This window comes from Polyodon spathula, chromosome 3 (assembly GCF_017654505.1).
Source record: "Polyodon spathula isolate WHYD16114869_AA chromosome 3, ASM1765450v1, whole genome shotgun sequence".
Classification (NCBI taxonomy): domain Eukaryota; kingdom Metazoa; phylum Chordata; class Actinopteri; order Acipenseriformes; family Polyodontidae; genus Polyodon; species Polyodon spathula.
In genome coordinates, this window is record NC_054536.1 from 45627079 (window position 1) to 45646007 (window position 18929).

At 44.0% G+C, this 18929-nt stretch overlaps 1 protein-coding gene across 4 annotated transcripts in view; it reads right to left on the reverse strand.

Annotated features, from left to right (window-relative positions):
• efr3a (EFR3 homolog A (S. cerevisiae)) overlaps window positions 1-18929 on the reverse strand; it is a 273730-nt gene that overhangs the window by 181770 nt on the left and 73031 nt on the right. For all 4 annotated transcript variants that reach the window (XM_041245312.1, XM_041245313.1, XM_041245314.1 and 1 more), the window contains one exon: window positions 10142-10269. In XM_041245312.1, coding sequence (XP_041101246.1) covers window positions 10142-10269 — 128 coding nt within the window. The remainder of the gene's footprint in view (window positions 1-10141; window positions 10270-18929) is intronic.

Consider the following 18929-nt stretch of genomic DNA (forward strand, 5'->3'; position numbering starts at 1 on the left):
TATATATATATATATATATAATATATATATATATATAAACTTGCAAAAGCTCTTATATTGTAATAAAGCTTGAAATACTCTCCACGGTTCGTTGCCCCTTTACAAGCAGGACCCAGGAGACAAATGGAAGTTTTTAAAGCGCTAACGCGCTATTTTTAGTAAATACAAAATAAACACCTAGCTCTTACAAGCAATGACTACAAACACAGGAACCTAACTAAAACAGGACAGCTAAGCTGTATACCTGTAACACAAAATCTAACAAAACAAAAACACACAAAAAGGCCTTCACACAGTACCTTTTTTTTAACGGGGAGGAAAAAAGGGGTCCCTGCCGTGTTACATATATATATAATATTATATATATAATATATATATAATATATATATATATATATATATATATATAATATTATATATATGATATACATACTGAGAGACTCTCTTTTTTTAAAAAATTTTTTTAATCTTTTAGAAAAAGAGTTTCGGGCAAAAGCCTTTCTTCGGAAGCTGTTTTTATCTTAATCTTTTGTGTACATTTTTTAAAAAATCTTTTCTATCATATGCCTTCAATTTTATACACTGTCTGCAGTATGTGTGTGTGTGTGTGTGTGTATATATATATATATATATATATATATATATATATATATATATATATATATATATATATATATATATATATATGACACACACACACACACACACAGTGCCTATAGAAAGTCTACACCTCCTTTCAAAATGTTCACCTTTTGTTCCTTATACCGTGGAATTAAAATGCTTTTTTTTTTTTTTTTTTTTTTTAATTTATCTACACGTCCTACCCCACAACTTCCAGGTTAAAATAAATTAAAAATAAAAACTGAAATAGCTTGGTTGGATAAGGGTCCACCCTCCTTGAATTAGCAATCCTAAATTAGTTCAGGTGTAACCAATCGCCTTCAAAATCACACACCGTCAAGTGGCCTGTGTTAAACTGTAGTGATTCACATGATTTCTGGATAAATTCAGCAGTTCCTGTAGGTTTCCTCTGCTGTGTAGTGCATTTCAAAGCAAGAGACTCAATCATGAGCACCAAGTTGCTATCAAAAGAACTCTGGGACAAAGTTGTTTGAAAGGCACAGATTAGGGGATGGGTTTAAAAAAAATTGTCAAATGCCTTGAATATCCCTGGCGCACGGTCAAGACGATTCTTAAGAAGTGGAAGGTGTATGGCACCACCAAGACCCTGCCTAGAGCAGGCCATCCCTCCAATGACCGAACAAGAAGGAGATTGATCAGAGAGGCTACCATGAGGCCAATGGCAACTTTGCAAGAGCTGCAGGCTTTTATGGCCAAGACTGGTCAAAGTGTGCATGTGACAACAATATCCCAAGCACTCCACAAATCTGGCCTGTATGGTAGGGTGGCAAGAAGGAAGCCATTACTCAAGAAATCCCACCATGAATCCCGTTTGAAGTATGCAAAAAAGTACTGTAGCCGTGTGGCAAAAAGTTTTGTGATCTGATGAAACTAAAACGGAACTTTTTGGCCTAAATGCAAAGCGATATGTTTGGTGCAAACCCAACACAGCGCATCACTCAAAGAACACCATCCCTACTGTGAAGCATGGTGGTGGCCGCATCATGTAATGGGAATATTTCTCATTGCCAGGGTCTGGGGCACTTGTCAGGATAGAATGGCAAATGAATGGAGCAAAGTACAGAGAAGTCCTTGAGGAAAACCTGCTGCCCTCTGCAAGAAAGCTGACACTGGGACAGAGGTTCACCTTTCAGCATGACAACAACCCAAAGCACACAGCCAAAGCTAGACTGGAGTGGCTAAGAAACAAAAAGGTAAATGTCCTTGAGTGGCCTAGTCAGAGCCCTGACCTAAATCCAATTGAAAATTTGTGACATGACTTGAAGATTGCTGTCCATCAAAGCTCACCAAGGAACTTGACAAAGCTTGAACCTATTTGTAAAGAAGACTGGTCAAATACTGCCAAATCTAGGTGTGCAGAGTTGGTAGAGACCTACCCCAACAGACTCACAGTTATAATTGCTGCCAAAGGTGCTTCCACCAAGTGTTAACTCGGGGGTGGAGACTTATCCAATTATGATCTTTCAGTTTTGTATTTTTAATATATATATATATTTTCTCAATAAAAACTTTTTTCCCCTTAACAGTGTGGAGTATGGTGTGTAGATAAGTGTAACAAATCCTCATTAAATGCAAGAAACTCTGAGGCACTGACACAACAAAATGAAAAAAGTTCAAGGCGGTATAGACTTTCTACAGGCACTATATATATATATATATATATATATATATATATATATATATATATATATATATATATATATATATATATATATATACACACACTGAACAAAAATATAAACGCAACATTTAAAGTGTTGGTCCCATGTTTCATGAGCTGAAATAAAAGATCACAACGGCAGACCACGTGTAACCATGCCAGCCCAGGACCTCTACATCCGGCTTCTTCACCTGCGGGATCGTCTGAGACCAGCCACCCGGACAGCTGATGAAACTGTGGGTTTGCATAATCGAAGAATTTCTGCACAAACTGTCAGAAACCGTCTCAGGAAAGCTCTTCTGCGTGCTCACCAGGGTCTTGACCTGACTGCAGTTCAGCGTCGTAACCGACTTCACTGGGAAAATGCTCACCTTCGATGGCCACTAGCACGCTGGAGAAGTGTGCTCTTCATGGATGAATCCCGGTTTCAACTGTACCGGGCAGATGGTAGACAGCGTGTATGGCATCGTGTGGGCGAGTGGTTTGCTGATGTCAATGTTATGAACAGTGCGCTACATGGTGGTGGTGGGGTTATGGTATGGGCAGGCATAAGCTACGGACAACGAACACAACTGCATTTTATCGATGGCAATTTGAATGCACAGAGATACTGTGACGAGATCCTGAGGCCCATTGTTGTGCCATTCATCCGCCGTCAATACCTCATGTTTCAACACGGCCCCATGTCACAAGGATCTGTACACAATTCCTGGAAGCTGAAAATGTCCCAGTTCTTCCATGGCCTGCATACTCACCAGACACTGAGCATGTTTGGGATGCTCTGGATCGACGTGTACGACAGAGTGTTCCAGTTCCTGCCAATATCCAGCAATTTCACACAGCCATTGAAGAGGAGTGGGACAGGAGTGTCGTGCTGCATGAGGCAAATGGTGGTCACACCAGATACTGACTGGTTTTTTGATCCACGTCCCTACATTTTTTTTTTTTTTTTTTTTTTTAAAGGTATCTGTGACCAACAGATGCATGTGTATTCCCAGTCATGTGAAATCCATAGATTAGGGCCTAATGAATTTATTTCAATTGACTGATTTCCTTATATGAACTGTAACTCAGTAAAATGAAATTGTTGCATGTTACATTTATATTTTTGTTAAAAAAAAATATATATATATATATATATATACACACACACACACACACATACAGTGGCTTGCCAAGGTATTGGCATTTTTCCTATTTTGTTACCTACAACCTGGAATTAAAATGGATTTTTATTTGGATTTAATGTAATGGACATACACAAAATAGTCCAAATTGGTGAGTTGAAATGAAAAAAATGTTTAAAAAAATTCTAAAAAATAAATAACAGAAAAGTGGTGCGTGCATATGTATTCACCCCCTTTGCTATTAAGCCTCTAAATAAGATCTGGTGCAACCAATTACCTTCAGAAGTCACATAATCAGTTAAATAAAGTCCACCTGTGTGCAATCTAAGTGTCACATGATCTGTAACATGATCACAGTATATATATACCTGTTCTGAAAGGCCCCAGAGTCTGCAACACCACTAAGCAAGGGGCACCACCAAGCAAGCGGCACCATGAAGACCAAGGAGCTCTCCAAACAGGTCAGGGACAAAGTTGTGGAGAAGTACAGATCAGGGTTGGGTTATAAAAAAATATCCGAAACTTTGAACATCCCACGGAGCACCATTAAAGCCATTATTAAAAAATGGAAAGAATATGGCACCACAACAAACCTGGCAAGAGAGGACCGCCCACCAAAACTTACGGACCAGGCAAGGAAGGCATTAATCAGAGAGGTAACAAAGAGACCAAAGATAACCCTGAAGGAGCTGCAAAGCTCCACAGCGGAGATTGGAGTATCTGTCCATAGGATCACTTTAAGCCGTACACTCCACAGAGCTGGGCTTTACAGAAGAGTGGCCAGAAAAAGGCCATTGCTTAAAGAAAAAAAAAAGCAAACACGTTTGGTGTTCGCAAAAAGGCATGTGGGAGACTCCCCAAACATATGGAAGTAGGTACTCTGGTCAGATGAGACTAAAATTTAGCTTTTTGGCGATCAAGGAAAACGCTATGTCTGGCGCAAACCCAACACCTCTCGTCACCCCGAGAACACCATCCCCACAGTGAAGCATGGTGGTGGCAGCATCATGCTGTGGGGATGTTTTTCATCGGCAGGGACTGGGAAACTGGTCAGAATTGAAGGAATGATGGATGGTGCTAAATACAGGGAAATTCTTGAGAGAAACCTGTTTCAGTCTTCCAGAGATTTGAGACTGGGACGGAGGTTCACCTTCCAGCAGGACAATGACCCTAAGCATACTGCTAAAGCAACACTCGAGTGGTTTAAGGGGAAACATTTAAATGTCTTGGATTGGCCTAGTCAAAGGCCAGACCTCAAGCCAATTGAGAATCGTGGTATGACTTAAAGATTGCTGTACACCAGCGGAACCCATCCAACTTGAAGGAGGTTTGAACTCCAAAACGGTGCTCCATAATTGCTGCAAAAGGGGTCTCTGGGCGGGGGGGGGGTGGGGGGGGGGGGGGGGGGGGGGGGGGGGTGAATACTTATGCACGCTCAAGTTGTCTGTTTTTTTTGTCTTATTTCTTGTTTGTTTCACAATAAAAAATATTTTGCATCTTCAAAGTGGTAGGCATGTTGTGTAAATCAAATGATAGAAACCCCCCAAAAATCCATTTTAATGGGGTGGGTCAATACTTTCACAAGCCACTGTGTATACATACATAGTGCCTTGCAAAAGTATTCAGACCCCTGACCAATTCTCTCATATTACTGAATTACAAATGGTATATTGAAATTTCGTTCTGTTCGATATATATTTTTTTTTTAAAACACTTAAACTCAAAATCAATGATTGTAAGGTGACACTGGTTTTATGTTGGGAAATATTTTTAAGAAAAATAAAAAATTGAAATATCTTGCTTGCACAAGTATTCAACCCCCACACATTAATATTTGGTAGAGCCACCTTTTGCTGCAATAACAGCTTTAAGTCTTCTGGGGTAAGTATGTACCAGCTTTGCACACAGTGTCTGAGTGATTTTGGCCCATTCTTCTTGGCAGATTTGCTCCAGGTTGTTCAGGTTGGTTGGACGATGCTTCCGGACCGCAATTTTCAAATAGTGCCGCAGATTCTCAATGGGATTGAGATCAGGACTTTGACTGGGCCACTGTAGGACATTCACCTTTTTGTTCTTGAGCCACTCCAATGTTGCTTTGGCCTTGTGCTTGGGATCATTGTCCTGCTGAAAGGTGAATTTCCTCCCAAGCTTCAGTTTTTTAGTGGACTGAAGCAGATTCTCTTGCAGTATTTTCCTGTATTTTGCTCCATCCATTCTTCCTTCAATTGCAACAAGATGCCCAGTCCCTGCTGATGAGAAGCATCCCCACAGCATGATGCTGCCACCACCACACTTTGCTTTCTGGCAAACTCCAGACGCGCTTTCAGATGGTACTTTTTGAGTAACGGCTTCTTTCTTGCCACCCTCCCATACAGACCAGTGTTATGCAGAGCTCTTGGTATGGTTGATTGGTGCACCATTACTCCACTCCCAGCCACTGAACTCTGTAGCTCCTTCAATGTGATTGTTGGCCTCTCTGTGGCTTCTCTCACAAGTCCCCTTCTTGTTTGAGCGCTGAGTTTAGAGGGATGGCCTTTTCTTGGCCTGGGTGTGTGGGTGGTGTGATGCAGCTTCCACTTCCTGATTATTATAACTTGGATATTATTTTGTACCCTTTCCCTAATCTACACATTTCTATTAATTTATCTCTAACTTCTGTAGAATGCTCTTTGGTCTTCATTTTCCTTCAGGTTCACAGCCTTACCAATGATTCTTCAACAGTTAGTTTTTTATCCAGAACATGTGAGAGCAACTGTAATGGTTCACAGGTGGAGGCCAATGGTAAGGTAATTGTGTCCTCGTTGGGGTAATTTCTTTCATCGGTGCAAACTGGGAGCTTCCACAGCACAGGGGTTGAATACTTATGCAAGCAAGATATTTCAGTTTTTTATTTTTCTTAAAAATATTTCCCAACATAAAACCAATGTCACCTTACAATAATTGATTCTGAGTTTCAGTGTTTAAAAATAAAATATCAAACAGAACGAAATTTCATGTACCATTTGTAATTCAGTAATATGAGAGAATTGGTCAGGGGTCTGAATACTTTTGCAAGCCGTGTGTGTGTGTGTGTGTGTGTATTACACACACACACACGAAAAAAAGTATTTGCCCCCTGTCTGATTTTCTGCATTTTTGCCTACTTTTGACACTGAATGTTAACAGAACTTCAACCAAAATCTAATTTTAGATAAAAGGGATCCTGAGTGAACAAATAACACAGAATTTTGATACTTATTTCATTTATTTATTAAAGAAAGTTATGCAACATCCAATGCCCCCATGTGAAAAAGTAATCGTCCCCTTAGACTCAATAACTGGTTACGCCACCTTTAGCAGCAATAACTGCAACCAAACACTTCCTGGGATTATTGATCAGTCTCTCACAGCGCCGTGGAAGAATTTTGACCGACTCCTTCATGCAGAACTGCTTCAACTCTGTGACATTTGTGGGTTTAAGAACATAAACTGCTCGTTTCAGGTCCTGCCACAACACCTCAGTGGGGTTTAGGTCTGAACTTTGACTAGACATACAGAGCAGAATTCATGGTTCCTTCAATGATGGCAAGTCATTCAGGTCCTGATGCAGCAAAGCAGCCCCAAATCATGACACTACCACCACCATGCTTGACCGTTGGTATAAGGTTCTTACTGTGGAATGCAGTGTTTGGTTTTTGCCAGACATAATAGGGCCAATTGCTGGCCAAAAAGTTCCACTTTTGACTCTTCTGTCCATAGAACATTTTTCCAGAACTCTTGAGGATCATCCAGGTGCTTTCTGACAAACTTGAGATGAGCATTCATGTTCTTCTTAGTGAGCAGTGGTTTCCGCCTTGCTACTCTGCCATGAATCCCATTTTTGCCCAGTGTCTTTCTGATGGTGGAGTCATGAACACTGACCTTAGCCGAGGCTAGAGAGGCCTGCAGATCCCTGGATGTTGTTCTAGCGTTCTTTGTGACTTCCTGGACGATTTTACGCCTTGCTCTTGGAGAGATTTTGGCTGGACGGCCACTCCTGGGAATATTCACTACTGTCCTAAACTTTCTCCATTTGGATAACATGGCTCTGACTGTGGTTTGGTGGAGCCCCAGAGCCTTAGAAATGGCTTTGTAACCCTTTCCAGACTGATAGGCATCAACAACTTTTTTTCCGGATGTCTTCAGGAATTTCTTTTGACCGTGGCATGATTTGCCTCTAGAACCTGTGTGCTGACAACTTCACTCTGATGGTAAGGGCCAAAGTTAGTCAGATCTAAATTGGGCAGGGCTGGCCCAAATCAGGGTTGATTGTTAAAAGTATTTAAAAGTAAAAGTATAAAGTCAAAGTATTCAAACAGCTGACCCTAATTATCCCTTTAATTGGGTTGAGTTAACTAGGGGGGTGTAACAGGGAGAGATCTGTGCTGACTCTGCTGGCATGTTCACGGGCTGCAGGAAGAGGGCGACAGTCGTCCAACAACCGACTGTGAGTCATGGCAGTGACACGGGGAGGTGGAAAAGTGGGTGTGTGGACTTTCCCCCTCTCTGAATGGCTGAGAGGCGAGTCTTGGCAGATTGCTAGCCCTATAAAAAAATGCTCTGCTGTTTCCTCAGGTCTGCCCACTTAGACGCAACAAGAGTGCGGAAGCTCTGATCCAGGACAGGGAATCAGGCGAAACAAAGAGTTTCATAGCGAGACAGAGAGAGCGAGGACCCCTTGGGCAGACCCCGGCGTATTGTGAAAGAACAGGCTAGTTAGCCTACAGAGTAGGACGGTGATCCGGGTCGTGCGGGTAGCGACGACTGGGATAACGCTGCTGAGTGCAGCACCTTTTATTTGTAGTTTTATTACTGTTATATTTTCCATTGTTCTTTTCGCCTTCTGTTTTCATTATTATTTCTTGGAGCACCTGCGAGTGCACTTGCTGTTCACGTACCAGCTATGGTATTTCCGTGGTGCTGTCTATCATCGTTGATAGGCAGCCCACGGTCAACAGTGCCCTCTGCCGGAAAAAGCAAGAACTGTTTGTAAATAAAACTGGGCACCTGTGTGGTGTTTTTAAGTACACCTGTCTGTCTCCTAGTCAGTGAATTACCCACACCCCTTCCACAGGGGGGCAATAACTTTTTCACACCTGAAGATTGCATGTTTGATTACCTACAACCCACAGAAAGATCTGATGAAATTCAATATGAAAAATGTGCAAAAATGAAGAAAAGCAGACAGGGGGCAAATAATTTTTCAGGGCACTATATATATATATATAAATTAAAGCAGCTTAAGTGAGACTATAAAAACATTATAAATATTTTAAATGACTGAAAACAGCAAAATTAAGCCGGTGTATACAAAAAAGCCGGTGTATACAGCATATGGACTGGATGCAGAACATTGTGGGAAATGGTTCTAAACAAGATTCCTTCTTATTGCTCTGCTGCACATACCCTTTTTTTGCTTGATTAGGTCATGGAAGAGGTTGTTTCTCCATCATTCTAAAATAAATGGAGCAATGGCTCCATCCTCATTATTATTCTTCACACAGTGGTACCTGAACGTTTTAATAGAATTGTAATATTTTAAATTTTTAGTTTTTCTATTAAGCATTTAAATAATTTTAGTTTTGAACATTGAAGATATACCAGTGTTAGTCAACTTTCAGTTCAGGAGTCAACTTTGAGGACTCATACTTCATTACTCAGTAATATGGTTTGGTTCAAGAGTTATCATAATAGATTTACTATATATAAGCCCAGTAGGGTTACTAACATTTGGGGATTTTAATTAAACCACCTCTAAACAAATAACCCCATTTGAAAATTCACAATATCAGTAAATCTGGTCCATACAGCGATTTATGTATCATCTGCAATAAAGTTAATGTAGGCATGGGGAAGTAATGCAATTCCAAAGAGCTTAACCACTTGATATGTATTGGAATAAGCCAATTATTATTGAAATAATTTGTTTAGTTTGGCAGTAAACTAAAGCTTTAACAGCTAAACAGCTTTACTAAAGGTTCATTGAAGCATCTGCATTCCAGACTACAACAGCATCTTCTTGTACATCAAGGACTGTTATGTCACATGTCTTTAAGGAATGACAAGCGTCCAAAAAGTCAACTACTTATCAGGTCGACATGAAGCCAAACGCTACTTCTGAATAATGGGAAAAGGCGATGGCAATCAATTCAACAGAAACTCAAACAGTAATTGCAGATAGTAAAATCAATCAGAACAGTGCACAGGGAGATAAGCAAGATGTATTTTTCATGAGGGGAGCCCCAATAATTAATAAAAGTGACAAACCACATACAGTCCTCTAAAACAAGAAAATCTGTCATACTCTGAATAAGTAGGAAGCTGCATTACTGTGCACACCACTGGATTTTATTTTATTTCTTTCGGATATTGTAAATGAATTTAAAAAAAAAAAAAATATATAAAACTAAACTACAAAACAAAAAGTTACAAGTATTTACTATGGAAACAATACACCAGCCTGACTGTTCCCTTACATTATACCATTTTAAAAAATATCACCTGGCACTCCACCTAACCCAACAATCTAACTGAATTATACTCAGGTCAACCTAAATACATTTTTAGACACGCCTACAGAAGCTGTGAACAGCACTTGGATAGCATTAAATTGGATTACAAAAGAAAACACTGAAAAAAATGAAAGCCTTCTGACTTTGTGAAGGTCAGTGTCTAGATTCAATAAAATTCCTTACCCATAGCGATGCCTGACAACATCTCTGCTCAGTCTCTCTGCCAGATAGGCTCCAATTCTGTCTAGCTTCTCTGGAGCTGAAACTGCGTAGAAGGTCAGCTTCTCCATATCAGATTTAACCAATCCATCCTTTAAAAAAAAAAAAAAAAAAAGAAGACGACATAGTTGTTTGTGTTTATGAAATAAAAATGTTTGTAAATTGCTTATACAGTAGCACATTCTCCTATTTACGTGTGTTTATGTGTAGCGGGACATTCTCTTTCAATTGAATGACAACCATTACCAAATGGGAAGAGCCCTCTCTGACCGCCAATCACTGAGCATATATAAAAAAAGCTGCTGAAGAAGGACGTCCTCACAGTAGCACATCGCCATTTTCTCTCTCACTCCACTGAGACAGGTCACAGATTGCTTTGTGCTTTCTTTGCCCGAATTTGGCTGATTTGCCAGTTTTTACCGTCAAATTTAAATAATCCACGGTAGAATCACGCTTTCGAGCATTCTTGAGAGTGCTGCTACCTTATTCTCGCGTCAGTTTACTGACGAGAGCTGGTTTCGACCCCTCTCTGGAGATTGGTAAGCGGCCATTACTCTCTTTTTCACTGCACTAGGCTTTGTATAGTTGCCAGATACCGTGCTGAGAGCTGTTCTGGTGCTTTAAGTAAACCCCGCGGGCTTGTGGCATCGTCCTCTACGCCGATTTAAATCGGCCACAATGACCCCAAAAAACCCTCAAAAAACCCCAGCTCAGGCCTAGTGCCTCTCTCAAGCCTCGGGCTCTCCTAACGCGGCTGCACTTGCCCTCGGCGACCACGCCGACTGAATCGGCTGCTTACCCCAGCATCGACTGCGGTTTTCCCGCCGAACTTGAGGCAGAGAAAAATAGCACCTACCCGGTCCCGACTGACTCGGCACCGGTGTAACTATCTTCGAAGCCACCGACAGCCCGGCACCAACTGTGTCTACCATCGGCATCGACCTTGGAACAGATCGACTCGGCACCGCTCTCCTCGACACCGATCCCGGCACCGGTGAACCTCTTCAGAACCGTCTACAGCCCAGCACTGACCGCGCTACCCATTGGCACCGACCTCTCGGCACTGATCACGCTCTTCTCGACGCCGATCCCGGCACTGACTGATTCGGTGGCGGAGAATAGCTTCGGGGCCGTTTACAGCCCGGCACTGACCGCACTACACATCTGCACCGACCTCTGCGCCGACTGACTCAGTGAATCGTTTAAGAGCCATCTACAGCCCAGCACCGACCAAGGAACTATTGGCACTGAGCGCAGCGGCAACATGTCAGTACAATCGACTGGGTCCTCTGCTTGATCTCACCAGTGTGTGGCGAAGCAGCTAGGGCAGGACGAGCACCGGTCCTGCACCAGATGCTTAGGGCCAGAACATGCGGCCAAAGCACTGGCAGGTGAGCTGAACTGCTCTCCGTGTAGGAAGTTCTCGAGAAGAACTAAGTGCTGGAGAGCAGCCCTATCCCCAGCAGAGTCTCTCTCCCCAAGCTAAAGGAGAAGGAGGTCAGTGGTCCAAGGCCCTCCACAGATAACTCTGAGCCCAGGCGAGCTGTCATTCACAGCCTCAAGGTCGGACGTGTCCGAACCTGCCACGTCAGTTACGCAGGACACAGTGGGGGGCTCTATACCACCCCTTCCGCATGTATCACAGAGGGAGCAGTTCCGGGCCTTGATACAGTGTGCAGCTGCTAGCGCAGATGTTCCCTGGCCAGCTGAGCAGGAGGGAAAGGGGAGCCGCTTCTTAAAACAGAAGGGGCATCCACACCATGCCCTCCCCTTGTGCCAGGACTTTCTGGACCTGGTGCACTCATCCTGGAGCAACCCTGCATCTGCCCCCTCAGCCTCTAGAATAGCAGAGGCCCTGCAACACACCGCAGGAGCCCAAGAAGCAGGTCTAGACATGTTCTCCAACATCAAGGACACAGTCACAGTACTGGTGCAGGGGTCCACCCTTACCAAAGGGGCCAAAAACCTTACCTGCGCTTCCAATCTGTGCAGAATAACTGATGCCATGCTGAAAAAGGCATACGCATCCATGGCACTGTCAGCTAGAGCGGCCAATGCAATGACTATACTGGTCCTGTACCAGACACAGCTGGCTGAGAGGCTGCAGAAGCGGGAAACGGAGGCAAACACATGAGATTTAATGGCGGTAACAACGGTGATGACCGACCTAATGGGGGACATAAGAACATAAGAAAGTTTACAAACGAGAGGAGGCCATTCGGCCCATCTTGCTCGTTTGGTGGTTAGTAGCTTATTGATCCCAAAATCTCATCAAGCAGCTTCTTGAAGGATCCCAGGGTGTCAGCTTCAACAACATTACTGGGGAGTTGATTCCAGACCCTCACAATTCTCTGTGTAAAAAAGTGACTCCTATTTTCTGTTCTGAATGCCCCTTTGTCTAATCTCCATTTGTGACCCCTGGTCCTTGTTTCTTTTTTCAGGCTGAAAAAGTCCCTTGGGTCGACATTGTCAATACGTTTTAGAATTTTGAATGCTTGAATTAGGTCGCCACGTAGTCTTCTTTGTTCAAGACTGAACAGATTCAATTCTTTTAGCCTGTCTGCATATGACATGCCTTTTAAGCCCGGAATAATTGTGGTCGCTCTTCTTTGCACTCTTTCTAGAGCAGCAATATCTTTTTTATAGCGAGGTGACCAGAACTGCACACAAAATTCAAGATGAGGTCTTACTAGCGCATTGTACAGTTTTAACATTACTTCCCTTGATTTAAATTCAACACTTTTCACAATGTATCCGAGCATCTTGTTAGCCTTTTTTATAGCTTCCCCACATTGTCTAGATGAAGACATTTCTGAGTCAACAAAAACTCCTAGGTCTTTTTTTATAGATTCCTTCTCCAATTTCAGTATCTCCCATATGATATTTATAATGTACATTTTTATTTCCTGCGTGCAGTACCTTACACTTTTCTCTATTAAATGTCATTTGCCATGTGTCTGCCCAGTTCTGAATCTTGTCTAGATCATTTTGAATGACCTTTGCTGCTACAACAGTGTTTGCCACTCCTCCTACTTTTGTGTCATCTGCAAATTTAACAAGTTTGCTTACTATACCAGAATCTAAATCATTAATGTAGATTAGGAATAGCAGAGGACCTAATACTGATCCCTGTGGTACACCGTTGGTTACCACACTCCATTCTGAGGTTTTTCCTCTAATCAGTACTTTCTGTTTTCTACATGTTAACCACTCCCTAATCCATGTACATGTGTTTCCTTGAATCCCAACTGCGTTCAGTTTGAGAATTAATCTTTTGTGCGGGACTTTGTCAAAAGCTTTCTGGAAATCTAAATAAACCATGTCATATGCTTTGCAATTATCCATTATCGATGTTGCATCCTCAAAAAAATCAAGCAAGTTAGTTAGACACGATCTCCCTTTCCTAAAACCATGTTGACTGTCTCCCAGGACCCTGTTACCATATAGGTAATTTTCCATTTTGGATCTTATTATAGTTTCCATAAGTTTGCATATAATAGAAGTCAGGCTTACTGGTCTGTAGTTACCTGGTTCAGTTTTGTTTCCCTTTTTGTGGATCGGTATTACGTTTGCAATTTTCCAGTCTGTCGGTACCACCTCTGTCAAGAGACTGCTGCATGATCTTGGTTAGCGGTTTGTAAATTACTTCTTTCATTTCTTTGAGTACTACTGGGAGGATCTCATCCGGCCCAGGGGATTTGTTTATTTTAAGAGCTCCTAGTCCCTTTAACACTTCTGCCTCAGTTATGCTAAAGTTATTTAAAACTGGATAGGAACTGGATGACATGTGGGGCATGTTGTCAGTATCTTCCTTTGTAAAAACTTGTGAAAAGTAATCATTTAATATATTTGCTATTTTTTTTTCTTCCTCTACGATTTTGCCATTTGTATCTCTTAAACATTTAATCTCCTCTTTGAATGTTCGCTTGCTGTTGTAATATTGGAAAAACATTTTGGAATTGGTTTTAGCTCCCTTAGCAATGTTCATTTCTATTTCTCTCTTGGCCTTTCTAACTTCCTTTTTGACTTGGGTTTGCAGTTCTGTGTACTCTTTCTGCGTACTTTCTTTTTGGTCCTTTTTTAATGCTCTGTAAAGTGCCTTTTTTCACTGAATATTTTTTTTAATTGATCTATTAAACCATTTTGGCAATTTAGTTTTACATTTACATTTGTCTACTTTAGGGATATAATTGTTTTGCGCCTCTAGTACTACATTTTTGAAGAACAACCATCCTTCTTCTGTGGGTGTTTTCTCTATTTTACTCCAATCTACTTCTGTAAGTCTCTGTTTCATACCTGCGTGCATCACGTCTTCAGCCTTGCGTTTTGATTAATTATTTCCAGCTGTCCATATGGTCCTTTGCAAGGTGCCGGTAGTATACCAGAAAATACCACAGTTTTGGTTTTCTCTTTTAATTTCCTTCCTAGCTCTCTGAATTTGTTTTGCAGGGATTTTGGTCTGTCTCTTCCAATGTTGTTTGTACCGATGTGGACGACTACTACCGGGTCGTCTCCTGTTCGTTCTAGGAGCCTGTCCACGTTCTCAGTGATGTGCTTGACAGAGGCTCCCGGAAGGCAGCACACTGTTGTAGTAAGGGGGTCCAAACTGCAAATTGAACTTGCTGTGTTTCTCAATATGGAGTCCCCAACAATCATGACCTCCCTTCTTTTTGCTGTCTGGTCACCACTGTCAATGGGATCCTGGATGTTGTTCCTTTCATTCTCTTGTTATTGGTTCTGCTCCTCAAAATTCTGAAGTGACTCAAATCTGTTGGTTGTTTTGATTTCTGGTGGTTGTGTTTGAGGAAGTTTCTTTTTTTCCCTGCTTCTGCCTACCTGAACCCAGCTGTTCTGACCTTCTATCTCCCTGGTGGCTTTCAGTCTGTTAGGGGTGATGCAGACTTCCATGAATTGTGGGTGTGCCAGTTCCTCAAGATCCTGTTGCTGTCGCACTTCTTCCAGCTCCATTTCTAGCATACTTACTAGTTTATGCAAGTCCTGGATCGCGCGGCACTTTAGGCACACTTGGTTTAGCTCCACTGGGTTTTCTCGGATTTCCCACATCAAGCAGGTGTCACAGATTACTGGCTTGAAGACCATGTTGAGGGTTTTTTTTTTTTAAGTTTAGTTTCTTCTGCAGCTGTCAGCCTGCTTTCAAACTGCTTCTAAACTGCTCTGTACTTTTCCACGCCTGTACTTCTCCCACTCGCTGTCGCTGGGAAGACTGCCTCGTTTAACTGCGTTGTTCTGCTGTGCTGTTGGCTCCTCCCCTCGCCCGTGTCTCAGAACGGTGCTGAATTTGAATCAGCTGCTCCGAGTTTCAGCTTGTTTGTTATCAGAAAAACACACTTGGCTGTTTGATTTTGAGCTGCTGCTGTGTTTCCCCAATGTCCTCTGTTTTCTGATTAAAGCAATTCAAGATGCAATTTCTCCTTTCTGCTTCTAAACTGCTCTGTACTTTTCCACGCCTGTACTTTTGCCACTCGCTGTCACTTCCACTCGCTGTCACTGGGAAGACTGCCTTGTTTAATCAGGCAGGTCTCTAGCGGCGCTGGTAGCCGCGCGCAGACATCTCTGGCTAAAACAGGCCAAGATCATCGAGACCAAGAAGGCAGCACTACTAGATGCCCCTATTACACTGGGGCAGACGTTTGGAGTGACCATTGACGTGAACCTTGAAAGGTCCCACAAGGCCACAGAGGTCACTTCCAAGTTCTCACGCCTTCCTGCCTACCTCCAGTGCCCAAGGTGGTATGCACAGCCTGCGGGGGCAACAGGGCCTGAACACCGCCCACCACCCCAAAACAGACAGGCAGAGGCAGAGCTGGCGCAAGGGACCACCGCTGGCCAGGGTAACCGGTTCTCCGGCTGGAGAACGAGGCCGGGGCATAAGAAACACCCACCTCCTAAGCCCAAGGGAGACCACCCCTGAGGGTCCCCGGCTGCCACCAACCCCTCTCACAACCGGACTGACCAAAGGCAACGACCCATGGCAAGGCTTCGAGAGCTGGGTGGTATCGACAATGAGACATGGATACACTCTACAATTCTGCATAGGTCCGCCACCCTTCAAGGTTGTGCTCCTCACCACCGTCGAACCAGCGAAAGCGATACTCCTTCAACAAAAGATAGCCAATCTTCAACAGAAGAAGACTTTACGCTTGGTAAGTCCAAGCGATGCCCTCAGCGGCTTTTACTCCAGGTACTTCCTGGTGCCCAAGAGGGACAGCAGTTTCAGACCAATTCTGGACCTCAGGGTCCTCAACTTGTTCCTCAAACAGAGGAAGTTCAACATGTTGACAGCACAGCGTATCCTCCAGTCTGTCCAATCGGGCGGCGCACAATTGATGGCCAAGACGCCCCTGTTTGCTCTCCTCTCCGACATGGTGTCGAGTCAGCCATGGCAGCTCCCGCTGAACAAGGACCTCCTGAGCCAAGCGGAAGGGTTATTATGGCACCCGAACCCAGCCCAGATCCAACTCTGGGTCTGGCCGTTGAACGTAGCCGTCTACTCAGACAAGGTTTGCCAGATGCGATAGTAGAAACACTACAGTCTGCTAGGGCTCCGGGCACTAGAGCTCAGTAGTCATATAAATGGAAAGTTTTCCAAGACTGGTGCCTTGCCGAAGGTCACAATCCTGTGACCTGCCCTATTGAGATGATATTAACCTTCTTACACACTTGTTTGATGCAGGAAAATCAGCGTCCACTTTGAAGGTATACCTGGCAGCAATATCAGTGTGCCAGTGCAATTTCTTAAAGGAGCTCGGAGGCTTCGTCCTCCCATGAAAGGTATGGTCCCCAAGTGGGTTCTAGAACTGGTACTGTGGGCCCTTATGGGTCCCCCATTCGAGCCCATGGCATCAGCAGAACTGCGCCCTGTTTCATTGAAGGTGGCATTTTTAATAGCCATTATGTCTGCCAGATGAGTAAGTGAGCTTCATGCGATGTCCATTGATGACACATGCATGGCTTTTACAGCAAATGACTCGCGGGTAATATTAAGAACAAATCCAATCTTTCCGGCAAAGGTGGTATCCTAATTCCATATTAACCAACCAGTGGTTTTGGAAACTTTCAGACCTCCCCCACATGAGTCTGAGTAGGACCGTAGACAGCACACGCTATGCCCAGTTCAGGCTCTGCACTGTTATCTGGATAGGATGGTACCCTGGAGACAGTCCAACCAGCTGATTGTCTGCTATGGGTCCCACTCTAGAACTCAGGCCCTATCGAAGAAACATCTAGCACACTGGGTGGCAGATGCGATACGATTGGCGTATGAATAGACGGACGGATATTATGGCGCATTCTACCAGGGGCCAGGCAACTTCGTGGGTTTTCCTTCGTGGCGTGGAGTTCTGGTGATAAATCTCCCTCCCAACCGGTGAGGGCACTAAAGAAAGGGAAGAGAAGTATCTGGAAGGGCTGGCCTGACAGTTTTCGGGACCTGGAAGTCGGTTAGCCTGGAAAGAAGTGAGACTCTGTTTTAAGACCGTATTGACCTGAAAGGTAAACAAGGGGCAGCTGCAAGTAATAAGGCAGCTGCAACCGTTTACCTAGATGTCATGCGGAATTACATATAGGGGCCAGGGTAACGCTGATCTTTTCCTTCGTTTGGGTAAAAGAAGTTGAGAGCAGGACCGAGAGAGGAGCTCTCACTGAGAAAAGAAGAACGTGTTGTGTGTTGTGTTTTGTCTGTCCAGTAATTGTCTGTGTTTTGCACCACCAGACAGTTAACTCACAAATCCGGAGCTGTCGCTGACAGTCAGCACGATCCGGATCACCACTGCACAAAACCGTCATGAAATACTCGTGTCTTCACCCACCACAAGCACGTCTGCACTCACCCCGGACTGGTGACCGTGTGTTTGTTTTTGTTCGGGACTGTAGCCCTGTTTTTGTTATCCCCACGCTTTACACATTGTTGTGTATTGCCGGGGATTTATTATTTGACGGTCACCAGACCTGGATTATAAATAAAGCACCTTTTCACTGGATTACCGTTGTCTGTCACTCCTGCACCGCATCACCGCTACACCTGTTCCCCTTCACCAGCCACTTGGCCACATGTGGTGTCAGATCCAGGATGGACCGCAACGCACTGGCGAAGCTGCTGCAGGCACGATGCAGAGGATAGAAGGAGGGAGGAGTGCTACTCGGCGCTCATTGAACGGGTAGGGCTGGCTGTTGCTGCAGCGATGGCCCATACCGCAACACCACTGATGTTGCCCCCGCAGGCACGGGTGATGAAGATGTTGGCGGTGGATGACCCGGAGGCGTATTTGGTGGCGTTCGAGAGGCTGGCTACCGCGGAGGCTTGGCCGAGTGAGTTTTGGGCAAACCCGTTGGGACCCTGCCTGAGCGGGAAGGCTCAGGAAGCCTACCAAACCATGAGCAACCATCACGCCACCAACTACGACCTGATCAAACAGGCTATCCTCCGCCGACTTAATATAACCACAGAGACTCACCAGGTGCGGTTAGGAATACTGGAGAGCCCCGGAGACACGCCCCAGGATGGTTGCACATAGGTTGTGCGGTTGTGCATTGGCTGACACCCGGGAAGAAGACCGCCCAACAGATGGGGGAAGCCATTGTGGTTCAGCAATTCTGCCATGTGGTCGGCGCCAAAACCCAGGCGTGGATACGGCGTCACTACCCTGACACCCTGGAGGAGGCGGTCAAATTGGCTGAAGATTTTGAAGACTCTGACTTCTGCCCTGGTCGGGATCCTGTCGGTCCCTGCCCT